Consider the following 19,600-nt stretch of genomic DNA (forward strand, 5'->3'; position numbering starts at 1 on the left):
CCCTCGCACATATTTAAGGGGTCGAGTGACTTTAGACCAGATCGTTTCCTCGTCGTAATCCAAAACAGGCCGAAATCTCTTCAAAAGGTCATTTCCAATCAGAAATTCTTCACCCTCACTGGTAGTGATGATGGCCAGTGTAGCCAAGGCTAAAATAAGTCTATTGGGAATACGTATATCTGTTTGCCTGTCCCGCAGAGTTTCTTCAATGACAATTAATGCCTCCAACTGAGGTATGTTGGTGTACAGTGATTCAACGTCAAGGGTGACTAATAGTAAATCTTCTAAGTCGCCATTATATTCTTTCAACATATTGATAAAATGAGATGAGTCACGTACATATGATTTAATTTTAGGAATATATGGTCTAAGGAAATAATCTGTGAATATAGAAAGAGGTTCCAAGACTGAACTGTTAGCTGAAATGATAGGTCTACCTGGTGGATCAGTCATTTGAGGAGGGCTCTGATGTCATCCTCAGAAGAGACGTGCATGGTCTGCAGGAGTTCATGCACTGCCTTAAGATGGGTTTCTATGGATACCGAGGCAGACGCTTTAAAAGGCGCTATTACGGTGCGTAGCATCTTTATAATATATGCTTGCCTCTCCATAGACATTCCTTTCTTGGGTTCCGGCTTGAAATGCCGCTGATCACTACCAGGTGTAGAGAACCTCGGGGCAGGTGTATTGCTAAAACTGGGTGGATCTGCCGAAGGCTGAAACCCTGAGCTAGGCACCTGACCAAGTGAGCTGATGATTTCAGCAGGCAGTCCCTGGACCCGTGCCCCCAGTGGGTGTGTCACTGTCTCGGGTCTGCTGCTTAGGTCACCAGCCACTATGGGGCTGGATTGTACAGAGGGGCGGGAAAGAGCCGAAGCCATGCCCCCAATGGGTGTGTTTAACTCGGGTCCCTCCCGGCTCACGTAACGGTTCATTTCGGGAGCTGGGCTTGGGTGACCCACAGCAAAACTGTCGGGGAACTCTAAGGTATACGGTACTTCTTCCTGCGCCATGTGCGTAAGCTCTTGCTGCATTGTGGAAATCTTTACAGTGCACTCATCTAATGCTTTAGACAATGAATCTCTGTCCTTCACTGTACATTGTAATTGCAGTGAGACTGTCTCCTGCTTCTCTTTTAACTCCGCCAACTCTAGCTTGGCGGCGTGCCAATCTTGAAACACAGACACAGATTCTTCTTGAGTGGTCACTAGCTCCCTGCGCAACTCACTCTGAACACCTTCTGAGACCTGTTTTAGCTCCCGATTTAATGTCTGCAACTTATCTGTTTCCCTAATCTGGTTGTGTAATGCATCAGTCAAACGAGAAAATTTCTCTTGCAACGAATCAAAAGACACGAGGTACTGGGCAATTTCTTGCTTTAATGTGTAATTAAGTGCTTCACAATCAGTTAGGTCACCCTGCAAAGTTTTACACTTATCATACAGTGTCTGGCACTCCGTACAAATCTCTTCAGAAGAATTAGGTGGGGCGGGGCTTACATTGGTCCCTGCTAAAGCAGATTTGGCAGTCTGTAAATCAACTCGTAATGCAGCTAACTCGCTGTCTCGCTCCTGGACAGTTTCCCTAGTCTGGGACAAATCTAACTGCAAATCCGCTATGTGATCTGTTAGAGGTACAGATCCCTCTCTTATCTCATTCATCAAAGAGTCTTTAACTGCCAAAAGAGACACGCCCAGTTCACAAAGCATCCATTGTGACAAATGCTGTTTCTCTTTTATAATTGTATTTAAAACCGTAGCATATGCTTCTGAGCTATTCGGTGAACTGCTACCAAATAAAGCACGTACAGACTCTACTCTAGGAGGTGCTGGTTTCGTCTTACTATGAGAGAGTGGCAGTAATATTTTCAGCACGCCCTTCTCCTGTTCACTCAGGAGAATTTCAGGCAATGTGCCAACCGTGCCGGTCGCCATGTTAAAGACTAAACACACCCTGTTTTCCTTCCTTACAGAGAGTTAGAGAAACCGTTTTTCCTCTTTTGGAGCTCAGAGTAATAAATCTGTCAACCAATTACAGCAATAAAACACAGCTGTATAAACAAAGGTCTGCCGTCAGCTAGGTGGAACTGCAGTTCGTGCAAAGAAAAACAGAAGGTCAAACCAGCTTTCTGAAAAGACCCAGAAAAGTTTTAACTTCTGCTATTCTTGCACCAACCGTCCCGGACGAGAGCCCCAATTTGTAGGTGGTTATATATATATTTTGTAAGAGGCCAATTCCTACCTATGTACTCGCTTATGTCTAGGGGGCGTGGCCTCTGCCCAACCTTAGCTGCATGGAAAATAACGGACAGACCAATGGAATATATTAGTTTATTTATACAGCGTTATATACAAAAATATAGAAAACTCTTATCAGCTTATAGCATCAGCAATTCCTGATTGCATGCACAATGATACCAAAAATATAGAGAATAACTATGATTATCCTATTGGCTAATCTGTAATGACAGATAAACACAATACCAAGATCCTAATGATTACCACACAAATCTTATACTAGGCTAACAGCGAGTAGAGATCATAAATCCTGACGTCACGCATCTGATGGGTCCGAGCACAGACTAATTATCTAACCCAGCCTGAAGGAAGTAAACTATGATCTCACCGTCCCGGTCACCAGATCAGATTCCTTCCGATACCTCAGCCGAATGTCTCAGCGAGGTCCCACAAGCTCAGGTGATGCACTTGTCTTGATCAGCCACAGATGATACAGACTCAGTATAGATCCTGTAGACAGCTGTAATCTGGGGAAAAGCTTTGCCAGGTATTATCAGTAAGTCTCTCAGGTAAATCAGGTGCTTGCAGAAATGCAAGTGTTCTCCTCTTCTGTTCTTCTGTTCTTCTCTTCGGTTCTTCAGCAACTAACTTCTTCTGTTCCCGCTTCTCAGACCAATCAGTTTTCTGGGAGCCAATCAGAAATAATCCCACCATGTACTCCCAGCATCTGTATGAAGCTTCCATTGTCCGTCTTATCTCGTAAGCTCTCTCTCTCTCAGGGACATGCATTCTCCCCCGATACAGAGTGACCTTGGAGGTGGTGCAGGCTTCAGTAAATCTATTACAAGCTGAAATGCTGACTTCTGCACAGTTGGTAGTCAGACATATAGGTGAAAGGTTGCAGCGTCCATGTTGGCTGTAAAGGTGCTCTCATGTGCACACCGGGTGGGTGAGATCACAGCAAATACTCCTACAGCCACAGATTGCAACTTTGTGCCTAGGATGGCTGGGGAGGACTAAAAATGGCAGAGAAACCACAGGTAACAAAAGAAAAAAAGGTAAAGGTAGATCCCTGTTTGCAAGCTCCAAATTGTAAACTACTTATGGAGGCCAGCACTTGTGTGACAATTTGATTTGCCATTGTCTTCCTCAGTCATCTTTATTCCCCCCCTCCCCCCCAGCTCAGTTAGCCAGAGGCCAGCTACTTAAGAGAAATCCCAGTGTGGAATTTGAACTCAGTTTGCAGACACTGTAGGCAAATAATCTAGTGACTGTACCACAGAGCCTATACAAGAGGGGGTAACAATGGCAGAGAAACCATAGATAGCTGCAAATAAAGATTCATGGTGCCAAAGTCCTAGTAGACACCAGTTCCCACTGAGCTGGAAACCCAAAGAAGCAAGAGGAACTTGCCCAGCCAAAAGAGACTCTTCAACTAAACAAAATAGCTATATGTTTGTTCTATGGCTGCTCAGTAGCAAGTAACCATCCTATCTTACGTATTTTTTCTACATTTTCATCTTTATTTTTGAGTGAATATTTTACACTCTCATTCTTTAAAACTTAAATAAATAAAAGTTAAGGGATCAGTTTCCAAAGGAAGTTATATATTTACAGGCAGCTAGTAAACATATAACTTCCCTATCTATGTATTTTTAGCCACAATCCATGGGACTCTATATAGCGCAATTTAGGTTGCGAGCGCAAATTCAGTCATATTGTGCATTTGTGAATGCAAATTAGCTAATAAGCAAATCCACTTAAGTAATTATTGACACTAATTGGCACTAATTAGAATTTACACACAGAACTAATGGGCTCTTTTACTAAGCCGCAGTAGGCTCTAAACATGTGTAGCGCACACCCAAATGAAACTTCTTCCAGGCCAGCACACCCTCCTGGTGGTAATTTCAGATTTGGCGCGTGCCCATAATGCGTGGATGAATTATTTCTGTATTTCCTCCTACGTGCACCGGTTCTGGCGGTAATCAGCACTTGGCACGTGCCGACCGGTCACCGCTCCTGTAGCTCATGAATCTTTACCGCTAGATCAATGGGTGGCATTAAGGGCTCATGTGGGTTTTGCGCATGCTGGTTTCATTTTTACCTCAGGGACTTTTCCTGTGCCATATTTTAAAAAAGCCATTTTTTGTAAATGTAGTAAAAACTGGCTCAGCACACGCCCAATACACATGCCTGCACTACCGCAGGCCATTTTTTACCATGGTTTAGTAAAATAACCGCTAAGTATATTCTATAACATGATGTGCGTAAATTCTTAAATTGCATAGTTGAAAAGGGGGCATGGTCATGGGTGTGGAATGGGCGGGTCATGATCATTTCTAAAATCTATGCGCGTGGTTATGCCTAATTTAGGCGTCTGCATTTACACCAAGACATATCTTCTCAAGAAACCCAATGACTATTCCATATGCACTAATAGTTATCTTGCCAACCACTGTAAAACACAGCATCATACAATCTTGTAAATGTAATTGAATCTCTAACAACTGTTAAATGTAAGCCACATTGAACCGAAACTCGTTTTTGGATAATTGTGGGATACAAGTATGAATAAATAAATAAATAAATAAATAAATAAACCCAATGACTATTCCATATGCACTAATAGTTATCTTGCCAACCACTGTAAAACACAGCATCATACAATCTTGTAAATGTAATTGAATCTCTAACAACTGTTAAATGTAAGCCACATTGAACCGAAACTCGTTTTTGGATAATTGTGGGATACAAGTATGAATAAATAAATAAATAAATAAAAATACTTGGCATAACTGCCCATGACTAGATTTAATCATGCAGATGGACGCTCGGTGTATTCTATAAACCACATGGAAATTTAGGCTTATTCTATAAAGTACGCCTAAATTTAGGCGTATTTTATAGAACACGCCTAGGCATATTTGATTTTGGCGTCAATTTTTTAAGCGTGATATATAGAATCTATTCCAATATGGATAGTGTTGTGCTGAAAATATATCTAATTGCCCCACTACTATCTGTACAGACAAGGCAGGTTGGCTTAAGTTTGAAAGCCAAGTTGCTCCCTTCTGGCAGTTGGGGTTTTGGAAAGATAGTTTCCCTTCAAAAAATGAATACGTAGTCTCAACAACTACTCTCTCAATCCCTCCTATAGCCTTGGGCTTAATAACTGCTATATGTAAAAGTATTAGATATGGACTCATTCTGATTCCAGAGCACTGATTTCCCTGCTACTCCTAGCATGTTCAACACTGGGGTCTAAAACCAGGCTTCAGTGAAACCAGGATCACACCTACACATGGCCCCACTCTTCACCACAGCTTTTCAGGCCTTACTGACTTATGCAGATAAGGCCCTCCCATTGAGTCTCTGCACATGGCCCCACATCCCTCCGCATCTTCTAAGGGCCACCCTTGTTTGCAGGTGACATCATTCAGAGTTGACATCACCCCTACAAGGGAGCAGACTCAGGAGAGGCCAGTGCACCACCCTATATCCCACAGGTCTTCATGATGCACTTTTTATGAGGACAAGGCCATGATTGTATTCACTGCACTCTGAAGAAGCCTTCTTTAAGAAATCTCAGTTTCATGCCACAGAGGCTGCTGTTCCGTCTCATCCAATTTGCGATGGACACCAGTCAGAGTCAATACTGCTTCCTCAAAGGGATAGGCCTGCTGCCAGGCCTGTGTCAGTTGACCATTGCCAGAAGGGACTACCAGACGGATGTGCCCCTGCTTGAGATTGTACATTGGCTCATTAGGTTAGGGTTGAGTATTTTCTTGTTCTGAGTCTGGCTGTCTTAGTTTTGCTTTGTTATTTGAAATAATGATGATGTGTTGATGTTTTTTTAGATGAGATGTAGGCAGAGATTGGGCTCAGTAGAAGACTGATTTATGAATTTCCAAATGAATTATCTGTTCTTTTGTGGTTCATTATCATCTTCATCTGTCATATGGGGGAGGGTAAAGAGTCAGATACTGATGCTTATGGGTGGGAGCAGTGAGAATAAGCATCCAAGTTTCTTAGAGTCTTCTTCAATATGATGGCTTAGTATTTCTATTTAAATTATAAAAACAATTAGCAATGTCTCATTTATGTAAATATATTTACATATGAAAATATGAAAATTATATATGTAAATTCAATGCACATTTTTTCTGCCTTGCTGGAAGTAAGGGCCTTTCTTTTGGGGAGCTCTGAGTTGGCCACCCACCCTACTCACAACTTTTGAATGAAAGACCAAAATTAAACCATATTCATGTTTGTAATGTTCAACCAAAATAAATAAAATCTCTGTCATTTCCCTGTTGTACCAGTTAAATAAAAGCTTACTGGAAAGCCCTAGTAGTGTGTTGCACAAGCAGTGTAATGAAGTATAATCTTTCTGGATTTGTAGAGGCTCTCTGGTACATAAGTACATAAGCACCGCCATACTGGGAAAAGACCAAGGGTCTGTCAAGCCCAGCATCCTGTCTCCGACAGCGGCCAATCCAGGCTTCAAGAACCCGGCAACCCCACCCCCCCCCCCCCAAAAAAAAAAAAAATTTAATAATGTTCAATAGACTTTTCCCTCAGGAATCTGTCCAAATCCCCTTTAAATTCCATAAGGCCAGCTGCTGTGACTACATTCCCCAGCAACGAGTTCCAGAGTCTAACTACAAGCTGAGTAAAAAAAAACTTTCAGCTACTTGTTTTAAATCTACCATATTCTAGCTTCATCTTGTGTCCCCTGGTTTTGTTGTTGTTTGAAAGTGTAAACAAATGCTTCACATTTGTCCGCTGTACTCCACTCATTATCTTGTAGACTTCTATCATATCACCCCTCAGCCGCCTTTTCTCCAAGCTGAAGAGCCCTAACCTTCTCAGCCTTTCCTCATAGGGAAGTCATTCTATTCCCTTTATCATTTTCGTCACCCTTCTCATATAAAAAGTGTTAAGTACTGTATTTCATCTATGCTGTTAATATGTGTATACTGCTGGGTCTAGGTCATGGCACACTTTTTTGGCATGGAGAGCAGAGCAGGTAATAGAACATTTGGCACATGTCTGAGACCAGTTTTTCTAAGATTTGGGGAGGACCCTGTCAGACTTGCCTTAATCCAGCCCTGCCTGGGTCTTGTACAGGAAAGAGTTAATGTTTTCAGTCTCAGCTGTAGACAACAATTTTGTCACCTACCCCACATCAACATCTCTCCTCTTCCAAGGTGTCCTGGCATCTGACAGCCCGTCGCTGAACTCCTTCCCTCCCTGGTGTGCCTTACAGGCATCTCTGGCATCTGTAGTGATTCAATTATTGCTGCCTGCGCCGAGTCCACAGGCTTCCATCAGCCGGGTCCTACCAGACAGGAAATGATGAAAGTGAAGGCGGGACCCAGCCGATGGAAGCCTGCAGAGCCGGTGCAGACAGCAATAATTGAATCACTGCAGGCGCCGGGGACGCCTGTAAGGTACACCAGGGAGGGACAGGGTTCAGCGACAGGCAGTCAGATGCCGGGACGCCGCAGAGGAAGAGAGATGTTGATGTGCGGTGCTGGTGCTGGGTGGGCCTGAGCCAAGAATGGGTGGGCCTGTACCCACCCAGGCCCACCTGTAGCTACGCTACTGTCACAACAAGAGGTATCATCATCCACCAGTGTTATCAGTCAGAGCTATGTGTTGGAACCCTCCCTGGAGGCATTAAGTTGGAGTGGAAGCCCCCTTTGCAGTATTATTTAGTTCCTTTTCAGTGGAATAGCCTCTCTAATGCAGGACCCTTCAAAGTAAACACCATCGAACTTAGGTGTCATGTTATAGAATAGCATTTAGCCTGATTACAGTGCGTGTACGTGCACACTTACATGTGTATATGCCAGTGTTCTGGTTATTTTATTTGTTCTTTGTGCTGTCCTGATACAATTATCCTTTTGAAGTGGAAGTGGAAATTAAATAAATCAGAGGTGAATTTGTAGCATCGTAGGGGTCATGATGCTAGATTTTATAACCTCAAACAAAATGGCAACCACTTGTTAAGACACCAGTAATATCAAATTGTACTCTTCAAATGTCCAAATAATATATACCTAACACACTTTAAATACAAGATTTTTTTATATACATTAACTTTTTGATTATAAAGGTTTGAACAGAGCTGGCGCTAGAATAAATGCTCAGGGGGACAGTCCTTGAGGCAGCTCAGGTTTGAGCAAAACATATGTCGGACAGCTTTGCCCCTGAGTCCGATGATAAATGGAAAAGATAAGTTAAAAAGTTAATGTGAATCTATGGATAAGAAATTTATATAAAAATTTAAAAAGCTCAATATGGTAGAGCTGACCTATGAAGATGATGGATGTTGTTAACATTGCCATATAAGATCACTATCGTTGGCAATGAACATCGCTGAGGTCAATTGAATGAGTTGATGGAAAACCTATATGAGATGTGAAAAAATTTTGTATATAAAAAAATCTTGTATTTAAAGTGTGTTAGGTATATATTATTTGGACACTTGAAGAGTACAATTAGATTTTATAACCTGCCATTAATCAGATCAAGATGGACTTTCACATGGAGCAGATCAATTTGGTTAATACAATAATAAGCTGAGATAGAATGGTGCAGGATTTTTGTAGCCCGGTAGGATTATCAGATGGTAAAGCTGTATCAGCTTTGTAGAGAGCTGATTTCATTTGCTGCTTTAAAACCAAGGAGGTCAGATTCAACATTCATTTTCCCTTAGAGGGCTAGGGATTGCTCTGTACCAGGCTATGAGAATGTCCTCTCTTGTACTGGCTGAACTGGGAACCTCTGAGAAGGAAGTAGTTCACATCAGTTGAAAGTAGTTTCAGCTGTGAAGGTGTTCAAGTCATCTACATGTTAGTTGGACACTGTTGCTTATTAGTTTAATTAAGTGGTGTATGAACAAAGTTGATTATTTACTCTGTGTAATATTTACTTCACCTTTCGTACAGGGATATATCCCTCAGATTGTAAAACAAGCAGTAATTAAACCTCTAGTTTAAAAATATCAAGGATACATATAACCTTCAATCCTTTCATTCTGTGACAAATTTGCCCTTACATAAGAACATGTGTTGCCATACTGGGACAGACTGAAGGTCCATCAAGCCCAGTATCTTGTTTCCAAAAGTGGGCAATCCAGGTCGCAAGTATCTGGCAAGATTCCAAAATAGCAAAACAGATTTTATGCTGCTTATCCTAGAAATAAGCAGTGGGTTTTCCCCAAGTCCATCTTAATAATGGCTTATGGACTTTTAGGAAATGATCCAAACTCTTTTTAAACCCTGCTAAGCTAACTGCTTTTAACACATTTCCTGGCAATGAATTCTAGAGTTTAATTACATGTTACGTGAACAAATATTTTCTATGGTCTGTTTTAAATTTACTACTTCATTGTGTGCCCCCTAGTCCTAGTAGTTTTTGAAAAAGTAAAGCGATTCGTGTCTACCTGTTCCACTCCATTCAGTATTTTATACACCTCTATCATATATCCCCTCAGCCATCTCTTCTTCAAGCTGAAGAGCCCTATCCGCTTTATCCTTTCCTCATAGGGAAGTCGTCCTATCCACTTTATCATTTTTGCCGTCCTGTTCTGTACCTTTTCTAATTTCACTATCAGGCTTACTTTCGAAAGAGAAGGGCGCCCATCTTTCGACACAAATTGGGAGATGGGCGTCCTTCTCCCAGGATAGCCCAAATTGGCATTATCGAAAGCCGATTTTGGGCGTCCTCAACTGCTTTCCGTCGCAGGGACAACCAAAGTTCACAGGGGCGTGTCAGAAGCATAGCAAAGGCAGGACTAGGGCATGCTTAACACATGGGCATCTCCCCACCTGTTAAACTTGTGGTGGTAAATGTGAGCCCTCCAAAACCCACTGTACCCACATCTTGGTGTCCCCCTTGATCCCTAAGGGCTATGGTAGTGGTGTACAGTTGTGGGGGGTGGGTTTTGGGGGGCTCAGCAAACAAGATAAGGGAGCTATGCACCTGGGAGCGTTTTCTGTCCACTGCAGTGCCCCCTAGGGTGCCCGGTTGGTGTCCTAGCATGTCAGGGGCACCAGGGCACTATGAATGCTGGCTCCTCCCACGACCAAAGGGCTTGGATTTGGTCGTTTCTGAGATGGGCGTCCTCGGTTTCCATTATCGCTGAAAATCAGGGACGACCATCTCTAGGGACGACCATCTGTAAGGTCAACCTAAATGTTGAGATTTGGGCGTCCTCGACCGTATTATTGAAACAAAAGACGGCCACCCATCTTGTTTCGATAATACGGGTTTCCCCACTCCTTCGCAGGGACGTCCTGCGAGGATGCCCTCAGAAAAACTTGGGCGCCCCGTTCGATTATGTCCCTACACATCTTTTTTGAGATGCAGTGAACAGAATTGCACACAGTATTTGAGGTGCAGCTGCACCATGGAGCAATACAAAGGCATTAAAACATTCTCATGAATGATGAAGAATTTTCAAATAGCATATTTTCCACTTTGAATGTTTTTCCTAAAAGGTGGTATATAAAAATTGTATGTTTGCATGAGAGCACTTATGCACTATGGAGGTTACTGTAGGAGCCCACGTTGACTTTATAAAATAGATGCCTTGTTGGACTTTTCACATAGGCAATCTGTTGTAGTATTAGCTAAATTATATAGAAATATATAGATATATAGATTTATTTATTTATAGATATACATATACACACAACAATGTTTAATATCTAAAAGTATGATATCCAGTTATGCTTGTTATGGGATCATTCTTGGATTTGTGATACAGTGGCACCCCGATATAACTCTATGATTGGGATCCATAAAATATAATTGTGTTAAATGCAGGATTGCGTTATAACAGGGTCAATAGAACATGAACAGAATTGAACCAAAAGTTGATATGTTGCAAAAGGAGCTGTATGTAAAAAGGGAGCCAAGACATATATGCAGATTCATGTTATTGTGGGGCGGATTATATCAGGGTTCCACTGTATTCGGGTGACAAGGATTGTTGAGTTTAATTATGAAAATGTCAGAGAGGAGCCTAGGAGAGGTGCAAAGCTGAAGGATTGTCTAAGGCGCCTAATGCCCTGGCATCAGCACCACATAAGATCAACCCATTAGCTCTCAACTTGCAGTACCTTCTTTTTTCTAGAGAGACAAGCTGGCCATTGAGCAGACTTTAGGAAAAGAGCATTATGAAAACTGGCAATAATATTCCTTAACTACTCCTCCTCCAGTCCATTTCACAGGAACAAAGTATGGCTGTGGAGTAGGTGGTTGTGGTTCTTGCACTGTGATGCTCTCAAGATTCGACCCTGTTTCCAAGAAGATACGGTATCCTTGAAAATGAATAAGAATTACCAGCTAGGCAGAGAAAGTATATTGTTTCAGAATCTTTAGTTTTCATTTTGCAAAATAAAAAGGTGGGAGAAAAAAACTCTGGAACTGGTTAAATGGAAAAGATTCCCCTGCCTCACTCAGTATCAAGAAAGTTATATTGGACCTGATAGGACCAAACAATCTCAGAGGATGGTCCGGTATGATCAAAACACTGGGAACGCCTTTTCTGAAGTTTGCATGACTCAGTCATGGATGCATATCCACAACAACAGATTAGAAGTTGACCCTGTACTCAAAAAGTGGCAGTGGCAGGTCAGATTCAAATATGTTTAATTATTTGGATTTTGCTCACATCTGTTTCAGTAGTAGCTCAAAGTGAGTTACATTCAGGTACACTGGATATTTCCCTGTCCCTGGAGGGCTCATAATCTAGGTAGTGGAGGGTTAAGTAACTTGCCCAAGATCATAAGGAACAGCAGTGGGACTTGAACTAGGCACCTTTGAATGTCAAGACCAGTGTTCTAACCAGTAGGCCACTCCTCCACACTAAATTTGCCTTTTGACCTTGAATAAGATCCATTACTGGGAGTCAACTGGGAGTCAAGGAACCTTGGCTGAAATCTACTAATTCCTGCAATATCTGATCTTTAGACACACCATTCAAAGGGAACCATTTAACATAAAACCATCAACTACGTTCAAGTGTTCCCCATCTGAGTAGATAAAACATAGCATTGCACACCCTTAAAAGCAGAAAATGCAGTGGTCAATTTTCAAACAGCACTTAGACGGTCAGCACTGTGGCAGACATCTTGTGCCACTTGAGTTTCATTTTCAGCAGAAGAACACATATAAAACTATGTGTGCACTCCAGAAAGCATATAGTTTTATAAAAGCAAAAAAATGGGCATGAAAGGGGCATTCCAGAGTCAGGGTCCACTGTACGGCTACTCCATGTGTAGGCATCGGCATTTGGTACCTATATGGCTACCCTGTGCATTTGGTCTGAACATGTATAAGCAAGGACTGAAGTGGCTAGGCCAAATGTATACACTAGGGACCAAATTCTATAAATAGTGCTCAAAAATCAGCGTCAAAAAATAACGTGATACGAGGAGGAATTCATCAAGTGCATTAGGGCTTTAAGTCACATTAATTGGACCTTAACACAACTTAAATGGCACTAATGCTGCTTTTCTAAAAATACTATGGTGCTATTTAAGTCACTGTGCATTATGGAGTAATGAGATGCAAAATATGCAAATGCCCTAACGTGACTTGTGGTGATACACCGCAAGTCACTTTAGAGCTTCAGAAGCATGGTAAAATAACCCCCTCCATGGTAACCCCCCCCCCCACTCAAGCCCCCCTGATGTTAAGCCCCCAACTCCCCCTCCCCCACCTGATAGATTGGTGATCCAGGGTGAGGGTCTTCCAGGGTCATCTTCGGGTAGGAGCGATGCCCAGTCATCCCTGCCCAGTCCAGCACCACCTTCAAAATAGGACACCTAGCAGTAGTAACACTCTACTACCTTTAGGGGTCACATTTCATATAAGAAAATCCTTTTTTGGAATATGACCCCTAGCAGTAGTAATGTGATACTACCACTAGGGACAAAACAAAAACCAAAAAGGAGGTGAAAACCCTCACGAAACCGTGAAGTATAAAACAAAAAGTGAGGAGAGTGGATGAGGATACCAAAAAATTTTTTATTCACATGAAAATTAAAAATTTAAAAACCTGATGTACATAAGAATGACCCGACACGGCCGTGTTTCGGCCCTAAGGCCTGCCTCAGGGGTCTTTATAACCTAAGTTGAACAATGAAACAAATAGAAAATATTGTTACAAATATATCATGAACATGGATATAGTGAATAAAATAACAGACGTTAAGTAAAAATGTATAACGTGAATATATGAACAAACAAACCGCCAGATAATGATCTGTGACTCATTCTGATAGTATAACATTGAATAATAAAGGTAAACCATATGTATGAATATTAAAAAAAGTTTTTTTCAAAAAAAATATTTTTAAACAAATTTTTTTTTAAAAATTAATTAATAAGATATTATGGATTATTAACACACAAGGATAATGCTTTGAACAATGTATCAAAAAAGCATTATATGAACAAACAAACCGCCAGATAATGATCTGTGACTCATTCTGATAGTATAACATTGAATAATAAAGGTAAACCATATGTATTAATATTAAAAAAGTTTTTTTCAAAAAAAATATTTTTAAACAAATTTTAAAAAAAATTAATTAATAAGATATTATGGATTATTAACACACAAGGATAATGCTTTGAACAATGTATCAAAAAAGCATTATCCATGTGTGTTAATAATCCATAATATCTTATTAATTAATTTTTTTTTTAAATTTGTTTAAAAATATTTTTTTTGAAAAAAACTTTTTTAATATTAATACATATGGTTTACCTTTATTATTCAATGTTATACTATCAGAATGAGTCACAGATCATTATCTGGCAGTTTGTTTGTTCATATAATGCTTTTTTGATACATTGTTCAAAGCATTATCCTTGTGTGTTAATAATCCATAATATCTTATTAATTAATTTTAAAAAAAAATTTGTTTAAAAATATTTTTTTTGAAAAAAACTTTTTTAATATTCATACATATGGTTTACCTTTATTATTCAATGTTATACTATCAGAATGAGTCACAGATCATTATCTGGCGGTTTGTTTGTTCATATATTCACGTTATACATTTTTACTTAACGTCTGTTATTTTATTCACTATATCCATGTTCATGATATATTTGTAACAATATTTTCTATTTGTTTCATTGTTCAACTTAGGTTATAAAGACCCCTGAGGCAGGCCTTAGGGCCGAAACACGGCCGTGTCGGGTCATTCTTATGTACATCAGGTTTTTAAATTTTTAATTTTCATGTGAATAAAAAATTTTTTGGTATCCTCATCCACTTCTCTCACTTTTTGTTTTATACTACCAATAGGGACACCATTTTGAAGGCAGCGCTGGACTGGGCAGGAGCAACTGACGCATGCATGTTAGGTGTGTGTTGGGATGTTAGCTGTGCTTTAATCGTGACCACATTTTGATCCCCCGAAGCACGTCATGTAGACCGAAACGCCTGGGATATGCAGTGGGCATCGGGAGCTCTTTAGGGTTTTACAGCACTGTACCCACGGAAGTGGTTGAAGCTAAGTAGTCACTTTTCTATAGTTGTCCCATTTATTATTTTATTATTGGCGTGCAAAGCATTAAAAGTATTAACTATTGATATATAGTTTAAATTGTTTAATTGCTCTAGAGGCAAATGATTGACGAAAAGAAAAGAAGAGCTCGGATTTGAAACAGTTGTGCACTGTAAGAGATGCAATAGCTCTTGCTATATATTCATCTGATGCCTCTAAGCATTATGTCTGCTACTGCTTGAATTCAGTTGTTGCAATTTATTTATTAACTTTCAAATTATATAATCACACATAATGCAATTATTAGAAATACAGCATTAATATAACAGGAAATAATATATTACCCAATAGGGAAAAAGAGAAAAAATAACATTACATTATCATCCACATCCAAGGAAATGGATCCAAGCATAGAAAAAATACAAGAAAAAAGTAAAAATACTACTCAAGAAGAAAAACAAAACAGAACAGGTTGCTAAGTCATGGGTTACATCTTAACCAGTCCTAACATTATACCGTATCAAATTGAGAATTCATACAACCACTCTCAATCCTTCCTTGGAAACCACAAAATCCAATAACTGCTTAGGTTCACTAAAGACATAGGGCCCTGTTTACTAAGCAGCATTATAGCCGCATTAATCTTTCTAACATGCGTTAACCATGTACTTGCCTACGATATCCCTATAGGCGCCTACATGGTTAGCATGCGTGCTAAGTGTAGGCATGCTAAAAACACTAACGCACCTTATAAACATGGCCCATAGGATTTTCCATCAAAAGAAATACAACATAAACAAGGAAATCGTAGCAAAAAGGACATTCCCAGATTTTGCACATGAGGGCGCAGTGCCAGGAAATCTTGGCAACATTTCTGGGTACATGACTGCTTAAATCCTACTCCTCTTTTACTGTTTGCATCAGTTATTGCCAAACTTCCAGTTGTGCCTCAGTTCCTACATTGTGCCTGGCTGGGGGACTTGTCTGCCACAGTCGGGGTCCAGCTGTGGTCCAAGGATTCACTTTCCCTATGTCCATGACAAGGGATAGGGGAGATGTGATACAAATGTTTTCCAGAAAAGTAGAAATAGTAAACCTAGAGGACATGAATTGAGGTTGTGAGGTGGTAGACTTAGGACTGATGTCAGGAAATTCTTTTTCATAGAGAGGGAAGTTGATGCCTAGAAAGACCTCCCAAGGAAGGTGGTGGAGACAAAAATGGTAATGGAATTCAAAAAGGCATGGGATGAGTACAGAGGATCTTTAATTAGAAAATGGATGGTATAAAAAACAAAACGTAAATGACTGCATGTGTTTGACTGGTGCTTAGAAGGCGACTCTGGTTGTGAAGAACTAAGGTTAGCGTTGGACAGACTTGTACAATCTGTGTCCCATATATGGCAGGACAATTGGGATGGGCTGAAGCAGACTATGACGGCAACTCCAGTGGTTGGAACATAAGCACAGTGCTGGGTGTACTTCTACAGTCTATGTCCCAGAAATACCAAAGAAAGATCAGGATCAAGTATTTTATATCGTATTCATTGTTGGTTTAATCATGAATTGTTAATGAATGAGACTGTTGGGCAGACTGAATGGACTTATCAGGCCTTTATCTGCCGTCATCTACTATGCTATTATATAATAGCTTCTTCGTGCACAAGTGCATAAATGCTAGTATTCTAAATATTTAGTCAAATAAAGCATTTGAAAGTGTATGCACTTAGGTTATAGAATAGCCTTTTAAATGTGCAGCACGGCTGAAAATGCTCCTAATCTAGACTACTACTACTTATCATTTCTAAAGCGCTACTAGACGTACGCAGCGCTGTACACTTGAACATGAAGAGACAGTCCCTAGACCTGTCAAGTGATGTTTGCTAATTTGCCCTAAGTACAATTCCATTTAAAAACTGACCCTACAATTGTCACAAAAAGTGATATTCTCTGTGACTTCAGGGCTGCCTTCTGAGTAGGGCACATCTGGCTTTCTTCTAGGTTCAGGGTTCAATTTATTTGATATACCGCATATTTTCAGAAGAACCATCTAAGTGGTTTTGCAATCCAATATGTAATTGGGAGAAGGGAAAACACACAGGGCAAACCAATACAACACTTAATAAAAGAGAAAAATGGGTGGGGCAGGAAGATTTACAGAGTAGTTCAGGTGTTAATGAAGGGATGGAGATTTAAAACAGAGAGCTTGGTACTGCATATGCCAGGGAGCTATGTCATTAAGAAGGGAGGCAAGAGATCAGGTGACAGTAGATGGGAAAGCCTGGGGGAAATAATAGGCTTTTGCTGGGATTTGAAGTTATTGAATGATCCTTCAAATAATTACAGGGGAAGGATGTTCCACAATGTGGGAGCAGCCACAGAAAAGAAGCTGTATCTAGAGACATCAAGGAAAAGCTGAGGAAAGAATGGAACTACTAGAAGGCCTTGCTTAGACAACCGAAGGGATCTTATGGGAGAGTAGGGAACCAGTAAACTAGCTAAAAAAAAGAAGGCAAGCCCAAGGATTGAATTTGATGGGATAAAACATTGATCTTAACACTTTCTGAGCCTATGAGAGAAATGCTGCAGAGACACAACCCTCTGGATAAACTCAGTCAGTAAACGGCACGCTACCAAGATGAGCTGTGGTTCCCAGCATGTATCAAATCAAAAATATGGAAAAAAATAACTTTATATTGAAAACCATTTTCTTCATCATTGTAAACCCGCCAAAACCAAATGAATTAGAGTATTTTAGGTAAATTAAAGAGCTCTAACTTTGAGGACAGCATAAATTGAATGTATGAGTGAACGCACAGCCTATTGCCAAAAGTCATTGTCAACTTATGTTAATATGGGGTTTTTTATTATTATTATTTTAAGACCTAACTGGCAAAATAAATCTTTATCACTCTGTTAGTTTCCGAGTTTGAGCTGTCATTTTTGTTTATAGTCTGCTAATTTTGTGGTCTTAGCGCAGCTGTAAAAATAGCCTTTCTATTTTTTATATTAATGGCCATTCACTAATGTTCACGAACAATACAATTTCAGATCGAATTCACTAATCAAAGAATGTGTAAACCACAAAGCACAACAGTGAACCAAAATAATAACACACCTACTTGTAAAGTAAGGGGAAAAAAAGACTTCATCTAAACTGGGGCATGCAACGGTGAAAAAGACCGGATCGCAAAAAAATCAGCTGATCAGCATGCACACAGTCAAAATGTCATCATAGGTCCAAAAACCTTCTGTAACTTTTCAAATTAAAGACAATATTCAGCACTTAAGCAATTTTATGGCAATCTTCAGCAATTCAATATAATACACTACAAGCATTTATCTTCATGCTAATTGGCTGATTTTTTGCGATCCGGTCTTTTTCACCATTGCATGCCCCAGTTTAGATGAGGTCTTTTATCCTCCTTACTTTACAAGTAGGTGTGTTATTATTTCTATTCACTAATGTTGCCATTAGCATGCAGTCACTAAAACAATTAGCACATGTGTACTTACCGCCACCCATTTTGTAAGTGGTAAGTGCTCACATGCTATTCCTATGCTAACCAGTTAGCGCACAGCAATGTAACTGTGCTACCTGATTAGTGCAGAAATACCAACTTTCCACCCTAAGACATGCCCCTTAAAAAATATGAAATTTTTGTAGTGAATGCCTAAGTACATCCCGCAATATGTCATCTTAAGTTGCATTAGGCACTTACCCCGGATTCTATATATTGCGCCTAGTGTTCCATGCCAAAATCCAAGCATGTTCTATAACAATGTGCCTAACCTAATTGGCTTAACAAGCTAATCAACATTGAAACAGCCCTTCAGAAGCAACAATGAGCACTAATTGCCAATAATTAGAATTTACACGCATAACTCCCTAAGCATATTCTATAACAGGCGCGTAGCCAGACAGGAGATTTTAGGTGGGCCTAGTCAAGAAGTGGGTGGGCACTAAGTGTTCTCCTTCCCCCCCCCCCCCCCCCCCAATGCGATGAGGCCAGTATCAGCAGATCGGAAGCTTAGACTGCTGAAGTGGAAAGCAGTGTTTTCAGCACCATCAGGGGGAGGTCTTCAGCTGGCGAAGCTTGGGATCCCCACTAGCTAGCACTAAATATGTGCTGCTGTTGGGTGGGTCTGAGCCCTACGTGGATGGACCCCAGCCCAACCAGGCCCACCTGTGGCTACGCCACTGTTCTATAATGAACTGCGCCTAAATTCTAATGCATGCAGTTCAATGTAACGCCAATTTTTTAAAAAAGGTTCCAGGGGAGATCCGGGAAATTATAGACTGTTGAGTCTGACGTCGGTGCCGGGGAAAATGGTAGAGGCTATTATTAAAAACAAAATTACAGCGCACATCCGAAAACATGGATTACTGAGACCAAGCCAGCACGGCTTTTGTGTGGGGAAATCTTGCCTGACCAATTTACTTCAATTCTTTGAAGGAGTAAACAAACATGTGGACAAAGGGGAGCCAATTGATATTGTGTATCTGGATTTTCAAAAGGCGTTTCACAAGGTACCTCATGAAAGGCTACAGAGGAAATTGGAGGGTCATGGGTTAGGAGGAAAAGTTCTATTGTGGATTAAAAACTGGTTGAAGGATAGGAAACAGAGAGTGGGGTTAAATGGGCAGTATTCACAATGGAGAAGGGTAGTTAGTGGGGTTCCTCAGGGGTCTGTGCTAGGACCGCTGCTTTTTAATATATTTATAAATGATTTAGAGATGGGAGTAACTAGCAAGGTAATTAAATTTGCTGATGACACAAAGTTATTCAAAGTCGTTAACTCGCAACAGGATTGTGAAAAATT

The 19,600-nt window shown here is 40.4% G+C and overlaps 1 protein-coding gene across 1 annotated transcript in view; it reads left to right on the forward strand.

Annotated features, from left to right (window-relative positions):
• Nucleotides 1-19,600, forward strand: part of LOC115474520 (aldehyde oxidase 1-like) — a 235,978-nt gene that overhangs the window by 17,413 nt on the left and 198,965 nt on the right. Inside the window, exon 3 of the mRNA XM_030210009.1 lies at nucleotides 11,474-11,570. Within this exon, the coding sequence (XP_030065869.1) occupies nucleotides 11,474-11,570 (97 nt within the window). The remainder of the gene's footprint in view (nucleotides 1-11,473; nucleotides 11,571-19,600) is intronic.

This window comes from Microcaecilia unicolor, chromosome 7 (assembly GCF_901765095.1).
Source record: "Microcaecilia unicolor chromosome 7, aMicUni1.1, whole genome shotgun sequence".
Classification (NCBI taxonomy): Eukaryota; Metazoa; Chordata; class Amphibia; order Gymnophiona; family Siphonopidae; genus Microcaecilia; species Microcaecilia unicolor.